General features: G+C 41.6%; 1 protein-coding gene across 2 annotated transcripts in view; it reads left to right on the forward strand.

The window, feature by feature from the left end:
* si:dkey-246g23.2 (solute carrier family 66 member 2) overlaps positions 1–20464 on the forward strand; it is an 85347-nt gene that overhangs the window by 56599 nt on the left and 8284 nt on the right. For both annotated transcript variants that reach the window (XM_059993156.1, XM_059993155.1), the window contains one exon: positions 945–1161. In XM_059993156.1, coding sequence (XP_059849139.1) covers positions 945–1161 — 217 coding nt within the window. The remainder of the gene's footprint in view (positions 1–944; positions 1162–20464) is intronic.

Genomic DNA, 20464 nt, shown 5'->3' on the forward strand with positions numbered 1-20464 from the left:
TTCAGTAGTCACTTCCAATGCAAAAGCTCTCAGTAAATATTAGCCACATAAGTAGAAACATTTAGTTTACAGGATCAATAGTTGCTGAAAAGTTATTTTGGCTAGTTAATTGTGCTTAAATAAGTATTTTCAAGAAAAATAATCCATATTTTTGAAACAACATACACAAAATGCTGATGGAACACAGCAGGCCAGGCAGCATCTGTAGGGAGAAGCACTGTCGACTTTTCAGGCCGAGACCCTTCGTCAGGACTAACTAAAAGGAAAGAAGTTCCCTTTTTTCCATCTTTCCTTTCAGTTAGTCCTGACGAAGGGTCTCGGCCTGAAATGTCGACAATGCTTCTCCCTATAAATGCTGCCTGGCATGCTGTGTTCCACCAACATTTTGTGTGTGTTGCTTGAATTTCCAGCATCTGCAGATTTCCTCGTGTTTACATATTTTTGAAATTCATCTTTAGGAATGAACAGTTTCAAAGACAGTTCAGATACTCTGGATATCACATTCAGTGCGACTGAATGAGGCAGGAACATTGTCAGCATACATGATTAAATTGCACAAGAGGAAGTAAGTTTGGAGAATATTGAGATGGGGAGATAAATTATGATAGGAATCATTTGCTCATTATGGAGAGTAAACAGCGTGGACTGGTTGGAGCCAGCAGCCTAGTTCCTTGCCTATCATACACAGATAAATGTTTACAGCTACAAGGTCATGACGCAAATGGGAGGTTTTCACATTTTTTGAACGTTATATGTCCATGCAATTCCTCTGCTGATACTATGATATTCTTAATCTAACTTAAGTGTACTATTTCCTTTCTTTCAAATAATAAATATTACCTTGTGATATTAATGAGAATGGTGATAAAAATAAAAAATGGTGATAAACTGAGATTCGGTGGAGCCGTGGCTAATCAAAACCTTCTGTTGCTTTTTCCACATAGATTTTGATCCCAGGTATTTTTGGGCCTGGAGCCGCTTTCTTGATTACATCCAGTTCTGTTTATCCTTCACTGCGGCGTGCCTCTTTGTGACGTACCTCCTAATTGACTCTCAACTCTTTGTGGAAACTCTTGGCTTCTCGGCTGTCCTCACTGAAGCTATGTTGGGGTTGCCTCAGCTTTGGCGGAACTTCAAGAACAAGTCAACAGCAGGGATGAGGTGCGTAAAAATGTCCTCACAAGTTAAAAATCAAATATTTAGAATGTTGCTACAAATAAGAGGTGTGCCTTATGTCAAAATGGAGCATAGAGGTAGCAAAGACATTGTCTAAAGCAGCAAGGGGCACTCACTTCAGCAAGGTAGTCATAATCTTCTTGTCTCCTCAAGATGAGTGGACAGCTGGAGACTTTATTCCCAGAGCGAAAATGACTCATACCAGGGGTCATAATTGTAATGTGATTGGAAGAGAGCTTGGGGGTTGTCAGAGGTATTTTTTTACACTGAGATTGGTAATAGAAACAGATACATTAGGGCAGTGGTTCTCCAACCTGGTCTTCATGGACTCCTTGCTTAATGGTTCATGGAATGAAAAAGTTTGGGAACCCCTGAATTAGGGGCATTTAATAAATCCTTGGGCACATGGGTGATAGATAAACGGAGGCTATGTCTGATGAAGGGTTAGATTGATCTTAGAGTAGGTTAGTACATTGTGGGACAAAAGGTCTGTACTGTGTTGTACTGTTCTGGAGTTGGACTTTGCCATCACCTGATTGGCCAGACTCCACACTATGGAAGGCTTGAACATATGGACCTTTCTCCAGGTATGTTCACCACTGGTAGAAGAAAAAATTCGCTGTAGAAAAGTAGAAACTAAAGCAGGACAATTATTATTGAAAAGTTTAAAGTTCAAAATACATTTATCATCAATGCACGTATGCTATATACAACCTTGAGATTCATCTCATTATTTTTGTTTGCTACCAGCAAGTGGTCATTGTGCTTCACCAGCATCATCTTAAACTGGAAGTCCTTACAGATAATAATAATTACTGAATCTGGATCATGCAAGAATGCATTTAATCAAAAAAGTATCAAGTGAAAATAACCATAGATGCTTGTGTGTCCTTTATAATCTTGCACAAGGCAGAAAGGAAGATGATTGAAAAATTGTGTAATAAGATTGTAAATACTGTAGGTATATCTGCATATTAAGGGTACCTATGCAAATTTCAAGAGTCAAGAGGAAATACCATAAAATTAGTATCAGGGTTTGGGAGTTGTTGAGTGATTTTAACTGCCAGTTGGTAAACCCAGAGTTTTGAATTGGCCAAGTACAAAAGTACAAAAGTGACTACAGATGCTGAAATCTAGAGTAAAAGAACATAATACTTGGAGATCTCAGCAGGTCATGTATCATCTGTGGGGGGGGGGGGAGGGAAGGCTTATGTTAATATTTTTTGTGAATATCTGTAAGTAATTTTCCTTTCATTGAATCAATACAAAACTGGGTAGATATGGAAAGGATCATCTATCACATCCAGTGCTCCTGGTGCAGACTCCTCTATCTACACTGGTGAGAAGTAACACAGGTTCCTCGAGCACCTTTGCCCTGTCTGATGCTAAAGGCAGTATTTCTCAATGGCTCCCCATTTCAAATCAACTTTCCATTCCCTTTTTGATATGTCTGTCTGTGGCCTGTTCTACTGCCCTGATAAGGTTAAACATAGGTTGGAGGAACCTAACCACATGTTCTGTCTGGTAGCCTCCAACATGATACGGCATGAACAAGTTACCAACTTCTGGTAACTTCAACCTCCCACTTTTTTTCCGTACTTCCCATTCTGGTTACCCTCTCATCCCTTTTCCTTCTTCCATTGTCCACTGTCCTCTTTTATTAAATTCCTTCTTTTTCAGCCCTTTACATCCTCCACCTATCACCTCCCAGCTTCTTACTTCATCCTCCTCACCTGGTCTCACTTATCATCTGTCAGCTTGTATTCCTTCACCTTCCCCCAAATTCTTAATTTGATTTGAAAATTACAGGTACAGTGCTTAATTGCTCTCAAATTTACCAAATTTTACTAACGTTTCCTGGAAATTGTGATGGTTAAACATTAACATTCAATCAGCCATCACCATTCAGTTTCCATCATTACCATTGTCTGCTATCTCGAGTGAGCCACTGTAACACACGTGTGCCTTGGGTTTTCTTATTTATTCGTTATTCAGAATGTGAGTGTATGTGCCAAAACCAGTCTAATTGTCATTGAGAGGATGATAGTGAGGCACCCTCTTGATCTATCTCAGGAGGAGGTTGGGATCATAGTCAGTCTTAGCTTCTTAATATTGGCCACTTCTCATGGTTTTCTGCTCATAGCTGCAGCAACAGACTCCATATTCAAGGGGAGGCAACATCATCTGCTTTATCTTCTTTCCCCTAGAGCAAGTACAGATACTTTCATGCTTTTTAAGATTTTCCAAAATGCAGACAGGCAACGAATGTGTTTGTGTCCTTACAGAGGTTTCATTTCCAGCCTTTTGCCAGGAGCACTTGGCTATGGCGGTAGAGCAGGGGTTTCCAACCTCCTTGTGCCATGGACCCCTACCAATTAATCAAGTGGTCAGTGGACCCAAGGTTTGGAACTACTGCTCTAGAGGTATTCCTCTTTGCCTCCATTTACAAGGAAAATGCCTCCCACAGAAACAATTTTTAATAGCTTGTCAAGTTCTTTCTGACTCTTGGGAGTAACTGGCAGATTTTTCCTTGCATTGTGCTATGATGTTCTTTTGACAGTTCTCTGCCAAGACCTTGCCTGCTAGGTGACCCGTTTACAACTTTTAAAAACTTGAAATATACCGGTGGGAAATGCCACAGTGATACCAGCAGTGTACCGTTACACATTGTAGACAAGGGGGATGACATATGTTGCAGTCTGGAGCAGCAAATGACCTTCAGGAGAAACTCAGTGGGTCGAGCAGCAAATGTGGAGGGGAAAGGAATAGTCTCAGTGCTTTGGGTCAAAAGTCTGCATCAGATCTAAGTGTGGAGAGGGAAGAAAGCCTTTATAAAAGGGAGAGGGGCGGTGCTGAGGCAGGAGGCAGGAGACATCTGGTAGTTTACTCATTGTAACATGGCATTAATGACCCATTAGCTTGTTGGTCTTTATGCAGCTTTCACACAAGCAGTGGAGTGACCCACAATGTTATTTTAGCACCAAAAGTTGGCATTCAGCTGCTCCCTGACCCATTTGTCTTGCTGGCACTCTGAACACACAGACTCTGAATTTACTGATAGCTGCTTGCTGTACATATTCTGCATGCCTCTGAACTTCTTTGAACCAAATCTGCCCATCTGGAGCTGAGAACCGGGTCCCAGAGTAATGTTAGGGGCTCATTAATCCCTGCTCACAAACTCTTTGAAACTGGTGGAACTGCTGTCTTCAGTTTTGCTGGCTCTCCCAGTTGCTAAGTCTTTTCAATACCCCTGATAAAGAAGCTATGTATAAGTAATTTAGAATCAGAATAAGGTTTATTATCACTGACATATGTCGAGAAACCTGTTGTTTTACAACAGCAGTACAGTACAATACATTAATAATAATGTAAATCACAGTAAGAATCCCCAGCATATGTGCTGGGGCATTTCCGCAAAGTTTTGCTCTGGAGCCCAGCCAGAAGATGGCTGGTGGAGAAATCTGTGAATCCTGTGTGACTCAAAGCTTAATCATTTTTTAAAGTGAGAAGTGACAGCAGATTAGTGTGGGACTTTGAGCAAACAACAAGAGATTCAGCCTATAGCCACCCAGCCATCAATCTAGTAAATGATTTAAGAAGTCTGTTTTATAGTTGCTTCATATCCTATTTCAATGTTGGAACTCTCATTTTGTTTAATTTAGTGATGTAATTTGGTATTGCCATATCCAATGGCTGAACACTGCTCCATTAGTAAAGGTAGTTCAAGATCAAGTTCAGTTTATTGTCATTCAACTGTAGACATGTGGAAACAGTGTTCCTGTGGACCAAGGTGCACAACACAGTACATATAACTTTAAGTAATATTACCACAAATAACTTAATAAATAATAAGGTGCATGTATGACATAAAAAGTAAACAGTATAATGCTACTGGTGCTTTATATGTGATGAGACCTGGGTGTCGGCGGGGAGTTCAGTAATCTTAATAGCCTGGGTGAAGAAACTGTTTCTCATCCTAATAGTTTCTGTCCTAATGCCATGGTACCTCCTGCCTGACATTAGGGGGTAAAAGAGATTGTTGGAAAAATTGGTTGGATCATGACAATGCTAGACACCCTGTATACTCAGTGCTCCTGATTAATATTTCTGATAGGTAGAAGAGAGACCCCGAAGATCCTCTCAGAAGTCCTTGCATCTTTTGCAATTTCCATACCAGATGGCAATGCAGCTGGTCAGGAGAACATTCAGATAAACACAAGCTAAAAAAGTTGAGAGTTTCTTGTAACTTTTCAAGTGGTCATTATTTGCTTTTCTTGCAGAATCAATTTTCTCTTCAACCCTTCCCAAATTATTACCTAAAATCAGAATGTATAGGTAACCCCCACATTACTACTGTTCAAGTTATTATGATATTAGCTAACCATTACCCAAAATTTGAAGTTACAGAATGAAATTTAATCTATGTTGGAAAGTAAATTGAAAAAAATTAAAATTGCAAAAGGAACAACAAATTTTTCTACGTTATTTTTAACACTAATTCCTTGATGCACATGATATTTTAGTAGATTTCTTTTGCCATGTAGCAAATTTATTTTCATGAGCTTTCCGTATTACTTACCCTCAGTTGTTTGAAACAGGCCAGGTGAGTTTAAGTGCAATTTGTAAACCTAAATGACCACTGTTATTTACTGTAAATTATATCATTATCTACATCTGATACTTAAAAATGTTTCTGTCTATTCCGCTGTTACTTGTGTCTCCAAATGTGGCTGCTGATCACTTTACTTTGGAAATTGACAAAGTGGCTCTCTCTGCCATGACCCAGCAGCTGTGGTGTTATCAACACTATTAAGGGAAAATCGTCCGCAGACACCCATTTACACTTTCAGCATGGAATTCAGTGTGATATGGCATTTCATGTTATGGCAAATTGAAATACAAATGGTTTTCTCGGAATGCAGCTTCTCAGTAACATGGGGGTCACCTTAATTTCTTAAACTGCTTGATTATGAAACTCTATTCAGGTGTCATGAACGCACAGGAATAGACCTTCAGCCCACGATGTGATGCCAAACCAAATAAATTAGTAATCAAATGGTCAACTAAGCTAATCCTTTATGCTTACACAATGTCCATATCTCCCCATTTTTCTCACATTCAAGTGCCTATCAAAACATCTCTTAAAAGTCCCAAACTTGGCAGTTCTTTCCAGACATCCACCACTTATTGTGTAAAAAAACTTGCCTATAACATCTCCTTTAAAATTACCTCCTCTCACTTTCAATGCATGCCCCCTGGTATTAGACATTTTAACTCTAGGAAAAAGATACTGATAAAAGATACTCTATCTATACCCTTCATGATCTTATAAATCTCTATCAGATCTCCTCTCACTTTCTGCCACTCCAGAGAAAACACCCTAAGTTTGTCCAACCTCTCATTACAGCACATGCCCCCTAATTCAGATAGCATCCTGGTAACCTTATTCTACATGCTCTCTGAACCTTCAACATCATTCCTATAATGGGGGGGTGGGGGCAGAACTGAATGCAGTACTCTAGATGCAGCCTAACTAGGGTTTTATAAAGATGCAACATAACTTCCTGACTTTTGAACTTAGTGCCAGCATGCCATTTGTCTTCATGACCATCCTATCAACCTGTGTAGCTACTTTCAATGAGCTATGAACATGGACCCCAAGATCCCGCCGCTCGTCAACATTGCTAAGGGTCTTGCTCTTAACAGTGTACTGTCTCTACACTTGACTTACCAAGGTGCAACACTCCACATTTGGCCAGGTTAAAATCCATCTGCCATTTCTTAGCCCATACCTGCAACTGATCTATATCCCGCCAATCATCTACACAATCCACAACACCACCAATCTTTGTATCATCTGCAAACTTATTAACCCACCCATCTACACTTTCATCTGGGTCATATACATATATCACAAACAGTTGAGGTCCCAATCTCTGCAGAACACCACTGATCACAGATTTTCAGCAAAAATGTCCCTTCGACCATACCCTCTATCTTCTATGGCAGGGTTTCCCAATCTTATGTCATGGACCAGTACCATTAAAGAAGGGGTCCATGGACTCCAGTTCAGGACCCCTGTTCTATGGGCAAGACAGTTCGAATCCAAAGGGTCAATTCACCATTGATCCCATGCACATTAATCTACTGGATGCGGGACCTTTTCGGACACCTTACTAAAATCTGTGTTGACACCATCCATAGCTCTGCCTTCATCAGTCACCCTTGTCACATAGTCAAACACTCAATTAAGTTAGTAAGACATAACTTGCCCCACAGAAAGTCATGCTGGCTCTCTTTAATTAGGCCATGGTTTTGCAAATGCTCATAAATCCTATCCCTAGGAATTCTCTCCAGTAACTTCCCTACCACTGGCATAAGACTCACCAGTCTGTAGTTTCCAGGATTATCCCTGGTTCACTTCTTGAACAATAGAACCACATTAGCTACTTGCCAGTCCTCCAGGACCTCATCAACTAATCAAGAATCTGTCAACTTTTGCTTTAAATATATCCAATATACTATACAGAGTATCAAATATACAATAAGAGTTAAGCAAAAAAATGCTTTAAGGGTTTAGAAGCTAAATGATATTTTATTTGCATTATTAGTACAAACTTTGTTGATGTTTTCTATTCATGGGAAAGTCCAGAGCGTGGGGACAGAACATCAACTTTGTCCATTTAAGACACTGATGAGTAAGAATTTTTTTTCCCTTAAATGACTGTGAATGTTCGGAATTCCTTACCCCCAGAGCACCCCAGAGACTGGATTATTGATTTTGTATTTAAGGGGAATTCAAGAGGCTTTCGAGTACAGCAGAAAGCCAGAGCCCAAGATCAGCTCACACATGATCTTGTTCAATGGCAGAGAAGACTCAGGCAGCTCAGTCTGCTCTTTCTTTAATTTCTTACATGCTTTACTTTTTAATTTTTATACCGCCTCTGTGCCCTTGAACTTCATTCTCGCTTTGCCCTGTCTCCTCTGACTATTTGTACTTCAAACGACCAGATGTGTTTGCATCACACTGCACCTCTTCACTTTCTGCAGTCTACTTCCCATTGACCTTCTCTGTCTGATTCACCCTGCTGCAGATCATTGATGCTCATTCTTTTCTCATCTGCCTCTTTGCATCTCTGTTCTTGCACCTGATTCACCGTGTATTTAAATGGCATTTAGACCAGAAGAACATAAGGCAGAGCAGCAGGATTAGGCTATTTGGTCCATGGAGTCTGCTCCACCACTCAACCACAGCTGATCCTTTATTCCCCTCCTCGGTCAGATTCCTGGCCTTCTGCCCATAACCTCTGACGCCGTGACCAATCAAGAATCAATTTTCGCTTTAAAAATACCCAATGGCCTGGTCTCCACAGCTGCCTGTGGTAATAAGTTACACAAATTCACCACCTTTTGGCTTAAGAAATTTCTCTGCATCTCTGTTTTAAATGGACACCCCTACTACCCTGAGGCTGTGCCCTCTCGCCCTAAACTCCTCCACCATGGAAAGCATCCTTTCCACATCCAGAAGGTTTCAATGAGATCTCCCTTCACCCTTCTGAATTCCAGTGAGTACAGGACTAAAAACATCAAACGTCCCTCATATGATACCGAGAATCATTCTTGTGAACCTCCTCTGGACCCTCTCCAATGCCATCACATGCCCAAAACTGTTCGTAATACTCAAGGCAAAGCCACTACCTTATAAAGCTTCAGCATCACGTTCCTGCTGTTATATCCTAGACCTCTTGAAATAAACGCTAACATTGTATTTGCCTTTGTCACCACTGATTCAACCTGCAAGTTAACTTTTAGGATGTTTTGCACAAAGACTCCCAAGTTCCTTTGCATCTCAGAATTTTGGATATTATCCCCATTTAGAAAACAGTCCGCACATTTATTTCTTCTACAGAAGTGCATGACCATGCATTTTCCAACATTGTATTTCATTTGCCACTTTCTTATCCATTCTCCTAATCTGTCTAAGTTCTTCTGCAGCCTTCCTGTTTCCTCAACAGGCAAATGCCCCTCCACCAATCTTTGTATCATCTGCAAACTTGGCAACAAAGCCATCTATTCCATCATCTAAATCATTGAGATATAGCATAAAAAGATCTGGTCCCCACACTGACCCCTGCAGAACACCACTATTCACTGGCAGCCAACTAGAAAAAGTTTCTTTTATTTCCACTCACTGCTTCCAACCAAAGCTCTAACAATGTAAGTAACTCCCCTGTAGTGCCATGGGCTCTTAACTTGGTAAGCAGCCTCATGTGTGGCATCTTGTCAAACGCCTTCTGAAAATCCAAATATATAACATCCACTGCATCCCCTTTATCTATCCTACTTGTAATCTCCTCAAAGAATCTTAAGACAAGATTTCCCTTAAAGAAACTATGCTGACTTTGTTCTATCTTGTCCTTCCAAGTTCTCCATGACATCATCCTTAACAATTGATTCCAAGGTCAGGCAAACTAGTCTATAATTTCCTTTCTGCTGCCTTCTTCCTTTCTTAAAGAGTGAATGACCTTTGCAATTTTCCAGTCCTCCGGAACCAAGTCAAAGTCCATGATTCCTGAAAGATCACTACTAATGCCTCCACAGTCTCTGCCACTACCTCTTTCAGAACCGATAGGGTGCAGATAACCTGGTCCAGGTGACTCAAGTACTTTTGGGTCTTTCAGCTTTTTGAGCACCTTCTCCCTCGTAATAGTAATGCAGTCTGTAGTTTTTTTTTTAAAGCTTCGCAATCCTCTACCTTCCCACTAATTTTTCCTCTGTTGTTTGCCCTCTCCTGTTTTTACATTAGCTTTGACTTCCCTTGTCAGCCATGGTTGTACCATTTTGCCATTTGAGTACTTCTTTCTTTTTGGAATACATCTATCCTGCATATTCCTCATTTTTCCTGAAACTCAAGCTATTGCTGCTCTGCTGTCATCCCCAGAAGCATCTCCTTCCAATTTACTTTGGGCAACTTCTCTCTCATACCACTGTACTCCACCAAAATACTGTTATGTCAGACTTTATTTTCTTCCTATCAAGTTTCAAGTTGAATTCAATCATATTGTGATCACTGGCTCCTAAGGGTTCTTTTACCTTAAGGTCCCTAATCGCCTCCAGTTCATTACACAATGCCTCATCCCCTATAGCTGATCCCTAGTAGGCTCAACAACAAACCACTGTACTCTAAAATGCTACCTCGTAGGCATTCAACGAAATTACTCTTGAGATCCATTACCAGCCTGATTTCCCAATCTACCTGCATGTCGAAATCTCCCATGACTATCGTAACATTGCCCTTTTAACACATCTTTTCTGTTTCCCATTGTAATCTTTAGTTCACATCCCAGCAACTATTTTGGAGGCCTGTATATAACTGCCTTCAGGGTCCTTTTACCCTTGCAGCTTCTTAACTCAACCCACAAGTATTCAACATCTTCCAATCCTATAACACATCTTTCTAATGATTTGATGCCATTCTTTACCAGTAGAGCCACTTCTGCCTACCTTCCTATCCCTCCGATACAATGGTAACCTTGGACATTCAGCTCCCAACTACAACCGTCCTTCAGCCATGATTCAGTGATGGCCACAACATCATACCTAACAATGTGTAAAAGTGCAACCAGATCATACTCAGTGCATTGAGATACAACACTTTGAGTGGTGTATTTGCTACCTTTTTTGATTCTGCATCCCTAGTGCACTGATACTCACTCTGCTGGCTGCAAGTTTGTCCTATCATCTGCTTGACCTTGCTGACAGTCTGACTGCATGCTATTTTTGCTTTTTTTACCATCTGTCCTATTCTGAGTTCCTTCACTCTGGTTCCTAACCCCCTGACAAATTCATTTAAACCCTCCCCAACAGCTCTAACAAACCTGCTCACGGGAACATTGGTCCCCCTCAAGTTCAGATGCAACCCGTCACTTTTGTACAGGTCATACCTGCCCCAGAAGAGATCTCAATTTTTCAAGGACCTGTAGTTCTGCCCCCTGCACCAGCTTCTCAGCCATGCATTAATCTGCCAAATCATCCTCACTGGTGCATGGCCCAGGCAGCAATTCAGATATTACTACCCTGGCTGTCCTGCTTCTCTGTTTTCTGCCTAGCTCTCTAAATTCTCTCTTTAGGGCCTCTTTGCTTTTCCTTCCTATGTCTTTGGTACCAATATGTACCAAGACATCTGGCTGAACTCCCTCCCCCTCCAAAATGCTGTGGACACAGTCCAAGACCTCGCTGACCCTGACCTCTGGCAGGCAACATACTATCTCGGTGTCCCGTTCAGGAGGCATCAATGGCAGTGGAAAGCAAGAGGAGCACCACCAAACGAGGTGAGTTCTTTCTCTTGTGTGAGGGTTTTTCTAATCTTTTAAACCATAAGAGAGATAGGGTCTAACGAAGTGGCTATCATCGAAGCAATAGTTAGACTCAGAGTGGGAACTTAAGAGGCTTTGGCTCAAGAGGCTTCGACAAGAAGAGGCTGGGGCCAAAGAAACAGGTAAGAAAGGTAGTTTTTTTTCCTTTCGTTATTACTGATTGGGTCTTGGTTGTCCATTGTACAGTGCAGGCAGGATGGCAGATATGGCAGTGGAATGCTGCTCCTGTAGGATGTGGGGATTCATGGAACGTGATGGTCTCCCTGATGACCACACCTACGGGAAGTGCAGCCAACTCCAGCTCTTGAAAGACCACATTAAGGAGCCGGAGCTGGAGTTGGATGAACTACGGATCATCCTTGAGGTAGAGCAATGATAAGACTTTTGAGCAGGTGGCTACACCCAGAGTACAGAATTCAGGGAGTAGATGGGTGAACACCAAGTGGGGTAAAGGGAGAAGGAAGTGAGTGCAGGGACCCCTGTGGCCATTTCCCTCAGCAACAAGTATACCCCTTTGGATACTGCTGAGGGGAATGACCTACCTGGGCAATGCCAAGCACTGTGATCAGCTCTGAGCCTCAGAAGGGTAGGGTGAAGTCAGAGACTCATAGGAGACTTGATAGTTAGGGGGACAGATAGGAAATTCTGCAGCAGCATAGTGTGTTGCCTCCTGGGAGCTAGGGTTCCGGATGTTTGAACAGTTGCAGAATATTCTTGAATGGGAGATGAGCAGTCAGAGGTCATGGTACATATTGGTACCAATGACATAGGCAGGAGAGGGGTCAATGTCCTACACAGTAAGTTTAGCAAGTTAGGAAGGAGGCTGAAGAGCAGGACCTCCAAGGAGGAAATCTCGGGATTACTCCCGGTGCAATGAACTAGGGAAGGTCAGGACAGAAAGGTAGCACAGATGAGTGAGTGGCTGAGGAGATGGTGCAGGGGGCAGGGTTTGAAGTTCTTGGATCATTGGAACCTTTTCTGGGGAGGGGGTGACCTGTACAAGTGGGACAGGTTGCCTCTGAACTTGAGGGGAACCAATATCCTGCGAGGGAGGTTTGCTAATGCTATTGGGGGAGGGTTTAAACCAGATTTGCAGGGGGGTGGGAACCAAAGTGAAGAGCAGAGGATAGGGCAGTAGGTGCACAAATAGAGACAGCTTGTACGGAGTTTGTGAGGAAGGGTAGGTAGATGATAGAGCAAAGATGCACTCAGCCATACATCTTGAGATATGTCTATTTTAACGGAAGGAATATCCTAAACAAGACAGGCAAACTTAGAGTGTGGATCAAAGCATGGAACTATGACTTTGTGGCCATTACAGAAATTTGAATGTCATAGAGACAGGAGTGGCTGCTGAGTGTGTCAGGCTTTAGATGTTTCAAGGACAGGGAGGGAGGCAAAAAAGGTGGGGCAGAGCATTGCAAATCACGGCTGCAGAAAAGGAAGAAGTCATGGAGGTATTGTCAATTTCGGAAAATACTTAATTACAATAGGGGAAATATGATGGTATTGGGTGGAAGTCAGAAACAGGATGGGGACAATAACTCTACTGGGTGTTTTTTATAGACTTCCACAATAGTAACAGGGACATATAGGAGTAGATAGGAAGGCATAATCTGGAACAATGCAATAATTATAGGGTTGTTCTGATTGGTGATTTTAACTTCCCTAATATTGACTGGCATCTCCTTAGAGCAAGGAGTGGAGTTTGTCAGGTGTGTTCAGGAAGATTTTCTGATGCATTATGTGGATACGCCAAATAGAGGAGAGGCTGTACTTGATCTGATATTGGGAAATGAACCTGGTCATGTGTCAGATCTCTCAGTAGGAGAGTATTTTGAAGGTAGTGATCACAACTCTATCTCCTTTACCATAGCACTGGACAGGGATAGGAGCAGACAATTTGGGAAAACATTTAGAGTAGCGGGAGATATGATGGTATTAGGCAGAAACTTGGGAGCAGATGTTCTCAGAGAAATGCACAGCAGAAATGTGGCAAATGTTCAGAGAACATTTGCATGGTGCTCTGCGTAGGTATATTCCATTGAGGCAGGGAAAGTATGGCAGGGTAAAAGAACCATGATGTACAAAGGATGTGGAAAATCTAGTTAAGAAGAATTTAAAAGCTTACGAAAGGTTCGAGAAACTATGTACTGTTCGAGCTCTGGAAAGTTACAAGTTTGCCAGAAAGGAGCTTAAGAATAAAATTAAGGAGAGCTAGAAGAGGCCATGAGAAGGCCTTGGCAAGTAGGATTAAGAAAAAAAAAACAAGGCATTCCACAAGTATGTGAAGAGCAAGAGGATGAACCGTGTGAGAACATAACCAATCAGGTGTGACAGTGGTAACATGTGCATGGAGTTGGAGGAGGTAGCGGAGGTACTTAGTGAATGCTTTGCTTCAATATTCACCAGGGAAAAGGACCTTGGCAATTGACATAAAGCGGACTGAAATGCTAGAGCATATAGACATTAAGAAAAAGGAGGTGCTGGAGCATTTGAAAAGCACTAAGTTAGATAAATCACGGGACCAGATGAGGTATACTCCAGGCTTCTGTGGGAAGCGAGGGAGGAGATTGCTGAGACTCTGGCTATGATGTCTGCATTATTAACAGGGATGGGAGAAATACCAGAGGATTGGAGGGTTACAAATGTTGTTCCCTTGTTCAAGAAAGGGAGTAGAGATAGCCCAGGAAATTATAGACCAGTGAGTCTGACTTCAGTGGTGGGAAAGTTGTTGGAGAAGATCCCGAGAGGCAGGATTAATGAGCATTTGGAGAGACATAATCTGATTAGGGGTAGTTAACATGGCTTTGTCAAGGGCATTTCAAGCCTGACTGAAATCTTTGAGGATGTAACAAAACACATTGATGAAGGTACAGCAGTGGATGTAGTGTATATGGATTTCATTAAGGCATTTGATAAGATTCCCCATGCAAGGCTTATTCATAAAGTATAGAGGCATGGGATCCAAGGAGGCCTTGCTTTGTGGATCTAGAATTGGCTTGCCTACAGAAGGCAAATGTGGTTGAAAATGGTTCGTATCCTGCATGGAGGACATTGACCAGTGGTGTTCTGCAGGGATCTGTTCTGGTACCCCTCCTCTTTGTGATTTTCATAAATGACCTGCATGAGGAAGTAGAAACGTGGGTTAGTAAGTTTGCTGATGACGCAAAAGTTAAGGGTGTTGTGATAGTCTGGAGGGTTGTCAGAGGGTACTGTGGGCCATTAATAGGATACAGAACTGGACTGAAAAGTGGCAGATGGAGTTCAACCCAGATAAGTGTGGTGGTTCATTTTGGTAGGTCAAATTTGAAGACTGAATATAATACTAATGGTAAAACGCTTGGCAGTGTGGAGGGTCAGCCAGATCTTGGGGTCTTTGTCCATAGGACACTCAAAGCTGCTGTGCAGGTTAACAGTGTGGTTTAGAAGGTGTATGGTGTGTTGGTCTTCATCAACCATGGGATTGAGTTCAAGAGCCAAGAGGTAATGTTACAGCTATGTAAGACTTCAGTTAGACCCCACTTGGAGTACTGTGTTCAGTTCTGGTCATCTCATTACATGAAGGATGTGGTTACTATACTGAGTGCAGAGGAGATTTACAAAGATGTTGCCTGGATTGGGGAGCATGCCTTATGAGAATAGGTTGAGTAGACTTGGCCTTTTCTCCCTGGAGCAACAGAGGATGAGAGGTGATCTGACAGAGGTGTATAAGATGATAAGAGGCATTGATTGCATGGAGAGCCAGAGGCTTTTTCCCAGGTCTGAAATGGCTAACATGAGAGGACACCATTTTAAGGTGCTTGGAAGTAGGCTAAGGGGGATGTCAGAGGCAAGTTTTTCCACACAGAGAGTGGTGGGTGCGTGGAATGCTCTGCCAGCGATGGAAGTAGAGGTGGATACAATAGGGTCTTTTAAGAGACTCTTAGATAGGTGCATGGAGCTTAGAAAAAGCTTAGAGGGCTATGCAATAGGGTAATTCTAGGCAGTTTCTATAGTAGGTTACATGATCGGCAAAACATTGTGGGCTGAAGGTCCTGTAGTGTGTTGTAGATTTCTATGTTCATGTCCACAGAATCTCCTATCCATCCGACTATTGAGTCCCCTTTCATTACTGCTTCCCCCTTCACCCTCTTTCCTTTCTGCACTATGGACCACGCTCACTGCCAATAACCTGGTCTCCGTGGCATTCCCCTACGAGGTCATCCCCCACAGCATTATCCAAAACAGTATACTTATTATTGAGGGGAATGGCCATGGGGGGTGCTCTGCGCCAACTACCTATTCACCTTCCCATTCCTTCTGACAGTCAGCCAGCTTCCTGTCTTTGCAACTTAGGGATGACTACTTCCCTGTAACTCCAATCGACGATCTCCTCACTTTCCCGTACAAGACCGTCGTGAGACAGGTTAGTTTTACCCTGCCGATAATGTGTTATTGCAGCTTTGCTCCATTTAAATCTTAGCTGCATCCAAGCCCACTTACTTACCCCTCCAAATTAAAATCCTCAGCTCTTTAAATTCAAAATTTGCAGTAAATCCAAGTAAATATCAAAATCAGGCTTCTATTATTTAATTACACATGTTCTAAATATTCCAGTTTTCAATAATTTAGTACTTACTGATAATCCTCTTAGAAAGTTAGGAAGCCTAGAGGAATATTTGTAAGATAGTTTGTGCCACTGCCTTTAGGGAGTTTGTACATGTTGCTGTGACCGCATGTGTTTCCTCCGGGTGCTCCAGTTTTTCCCTCCCACATTCCAAGGACATACAGCTCTGGGCATGCTATGTTGACACTGGAAATGAGGTGACATTTGCAGGCTACCCAGCACAATCCTCATTAATTTATTTGAGACAAATGACTCATTTCACTGCATGTTGCAATGTACAAGTGGCAAATAAAGTTATACAGGTTTTCCAGTGCTTCTCAGTTTTGTTCAACTTATACATTTGTAGAAGTAAAATATTAATGCATTGCTAACTTATGATTGTACTCTTTGTTCACCATTTTACATCTTTATGTCCTGTTGTAGTTCTTAAATGATTGAAGGATCTACTAAGGGTTCTTGACAATGCCTGTTAGAAGTTTTCAGTATCATATCCTCCAGTTTCATTGCAGGAAAGCTCACGAATGACTGAACATTTGTGTATGAAGAGTATCACACTGAACTGACTAAAGGCAACAGAATTAAATTGCTGACATATACTCAGTAGTCACGGTATTACTCATTAATGCAAATAGCTAATCGGCCAATCATATGGCAGCAGAAAAGCATGCAGACATGATCAAGAGGTTCATTTGTTGTTCAGAATGGGGAAGAAATGTGGTCTAAATGACTTTGACCGTGGAATGATTGTGCCAGGAGGGGTGGTTTGAGTATCTCAGAAACTGCTGATCTAGTATTTTCATGTACAGCATTCTCTAGAGTTTACAGAGTATGGTGCGAGAAACAAAACATCCAGCGATCAACAGTTCTGTCGGCGAAAATGCCTTGTTAATGAGAGAGGTCAGAGGAGAATGTCCAGACTGGTTCAAGCTGATAAGAAGACAACAGTAACTTAAAGAATCATGCATTACCATACCGGCATGCAAAAGAGCACATCTGAATGCACAACACATAAAGTGGATAGGATACAGCAGCAGAAGACCACAAGCATACATTCAGTGGCTGGTTTATTAGGTACAGGAATTACCTGATAAAGTGCCCATTGAGTGAATGTTGATGGGAACAATGAAAACTGGGTTTCCATTGTGCAATTCATAGGATTCATGCTGACTTAGCAGTTTGGTGCAGCACACACGAAATGCTGGAGGAACTTAGCAGGTCAGGCAGCATACTTGGGAGTGAGTACACAGTCGATGTTTTGGGCTGAAACCCTTCTTTAGGACTGGAAAGGAAGGTGCAAGATGCCAGCAGAAAAAGGTGGGGGGTGGGAGACAAAGCTAGAAAGTGAAAGATGAAGTAGTTTGGATGCAGAATTGGCTTGACTGTGGAAGACATAGGGTGGTGGGTCTATGATCAGCTTTTCTGCAGGGATTAGTGTTAAGACCTCTGTTGTTTGTGGCTTGGATGAAAATGTAGATGGATGCATTAATAAGTTTGCAAGTAGAGCAAAGATTAATGGAATTGTAGGCAGTGTAAAGGGCTGTCTGAGAATGTCGCAGAATATAGATCAGGTACAGATATGGGGAGAGAAAAATTGCAGATGGAGTTTAATCCCAGCAATTGTTGCATTTCAGGAGGTTGAGCCTAAAGGGAGAGTATGCAGTAAAAAACAGGATCCTTAACAGTGTTGATGTACAAAGAGCTCGAAGTCCCAGTCCATTGCTCCTTTAAAACGGCCACGAGGGTGTTAAAGAAAGCATGCTTTCCTTCAGTTCTTTGGTCAGGTATAGAGTGCAAGAGTAAGAATGTCATGTTACAGATGTCATGCCAGGCAGCATCATGGAAAAGCATAAACAGTAGACATTTCAGGTGGAGACCCTTCAACAGGACTGGAAATAGAACTGAAAGTGATACTCTCACTAACACAATTCACCAAGAGGAGCTGAACCTGTCCTGACGAAGGGTTTCAGCTGGAAACACCGTTCGTTTACTCTTTTCCATTGCTTTCTGCCTGCTGTGTTCTTCCAGAATTTTCTGTGTGTTGCTTGGACAAACTAGGATTGTTTTCTGTGGAGCATCAGCGGCTGAGGGGATATGTGGAAGATTTATAAAAGCATGAGAGGCATAAATAGGGAAGACAGTCAGAATCGTTATCCCAGTGTGGAGATGTTGAGTACTATAGGACATGCATTTAAGTTGAGAGGAAGATGGTCAGGGCAAGTTTTTTTTTAAACCCAGAGTGTAGTTACCTAGAACAGGTGGTAGAATCAAAAACAACACTGGTATGTAAGAGGCTGTTAGACACAGGAATGTGCAGAGAATGGAGGGGTATGGATCATGAACAGGCAGAAGAGATGTAGTTTAATTCGGTGCAGACATCAAGGAATGAGGGCCTGTTTCTGTGCTATACTCTTCTGTGTGCCATTTCAAAGGCAGAAACACAGACTGTGGCCATGTTCTGTTTTTTCTAAAATTGGTTTATTTGTTCCACAGTCTATTTTGTTTTGCACCATTAGAAGCCAATCAAGTAGTTGCCAGTACTTAACAACACTCATGTACTTGCACAATTTATATCATTTGAAAAACAATCATGATTAATCTTATGAGCAAACACGAGGAAATCTGCAGATGCTGGAAATTCAAACAACAACACACACAAAATGCTGGTGGAACACAGCAGGCCAGGCAGCATCTATAAGGAGAAGCACTGTCGACGTTTCGGGCCGAGACCCTTCGTCAGGATTCATCTTATTACTGCATTCCTGTAACTCTGTTAATGCATGGTGTGAGGCAGCTTCATCTCTCTCTATTGCACGCCTCACTCACACAACTCCCACCATTAGGTAAACAGACAGTTAAAACTACAACTGGTTATGATATTTGTTCATAGTTTTAAGCCACCCTGGGGATGGGAGATTTTGACAGCTTCTCATCTTGGGTCACTTTGTTGGCCCAAAAGTCAACATGTCCCTTTTCCACATATGCCCGTAATGCCATCAGGATCCAATTCCAATTTTAACTCATCCTCTCAGGCAAAGGAGCATAGTGAGAGCAGCGATGTACTCAGTAATCAAAACAAAGTTTGAAAAGTTTTTTTTTTGAAAAAAATCCCCTGTGGGCTTGACAGGGAAATCAGTGTGTTGCAGGCTGGTCTTGCCTTTAGTACTCCCAGTTCCCAACCCTAACCTCACATCTGATATTATAACCAAAATCCAGAACATTTTATTTTCCATTTTTCTCATTGATTTCTGGTTGGGATTTAAATGGAAGGCAAGAATTTAAAATGATATCTGCATTTGCTATGCAGAAATCTAAAAGCAATGAAACTGCGAATGATGGAAATTTGAAACAAAAACCGGAAATTCTGGAAATGCTCAGCAGGTCAACAGTGAATGTCCATGGCGTTTCTCAACGAAGACTGCAGCAATGGAAGAAGAGCTGAAGAAATGCAAAATAAATATTATTAAATTATTGATACTCTAATATATGATAACAAGTGATACATTAAAATACTGCTGGAGAGTTATTGTGTGAACTCAGTACTTAGTACTTGTGAAAATGCACTATCAGCCCAGCTTTAACTTGTGGTTGTTGTGCTGTTTAATTTATATCACACATTTTGGACCTCAACGGCTTGTACTAAAAATTGTTGATGATGAAATGCAAATCGCTGATAATATATTGGTCAGCCCAGTGTTTTCATATATCTTGTGATTGCTTATTTTAGAATGCAGTCGTTTTCAAACACTTCTGTCATGAAAAACACAGTTGAGGCTTAGACACATATTGATGATAAGAAGAGGAACGGAAGAGCAAATATTTATCATTTATATGATCTGAGAATATTGAGGGAATAGAGATAAGCATGTCTGTGCCTGGGTGAGACACAGAAATGCTGGTGTCAGAAGTAAGAATGTACAGTCAGTGGGAGCTGAAGATAATTGGCAAAGGAACTAAAGGGGAGTTGAAGAGAAATTGTTTCACACAGCAAGGAATCCATAGCCTGAAAGGATTGTTGAAACAGATTAAGTTTCATTTTTAACAGCAAATATAAAGAGGAAGTGCAAGAAAATGAAAGGGCATGTGGAGAGTGTCAGGAATGAAACCAATTAGTTCATTTGAAGAGCTGTTCCTAGCATAACTCATTGAATTTCTGCCTCCTGTGATATAATTTACTGCAAGGTTATTCTAACTTTTTTTTCAAAAAAGTATTGGTTTTGGTCAGGTTCAAGCAAAAATATCAAGCTCATGTAATTTCTCTAAACTACTTACTTCTTGATGTTAATGGGGAAGAGGGGAACAAGCT

The sequence above is a fragment of the Hypanus sabinus genome, chromosome 17 (genome assembly GCF_030144855.1).
Source record: "Hypanus sabinus isolate sHypSab1 chromosome 17, sHypSab1.hap1, whole genome shotgun sequence".
Lineage (NCBI taxonomy): Eukaryota > Metazoa > Chordata > Chondrichthyes > Myliobatiformes > Dasyatidae > Hypanus > Hypanus sabinus.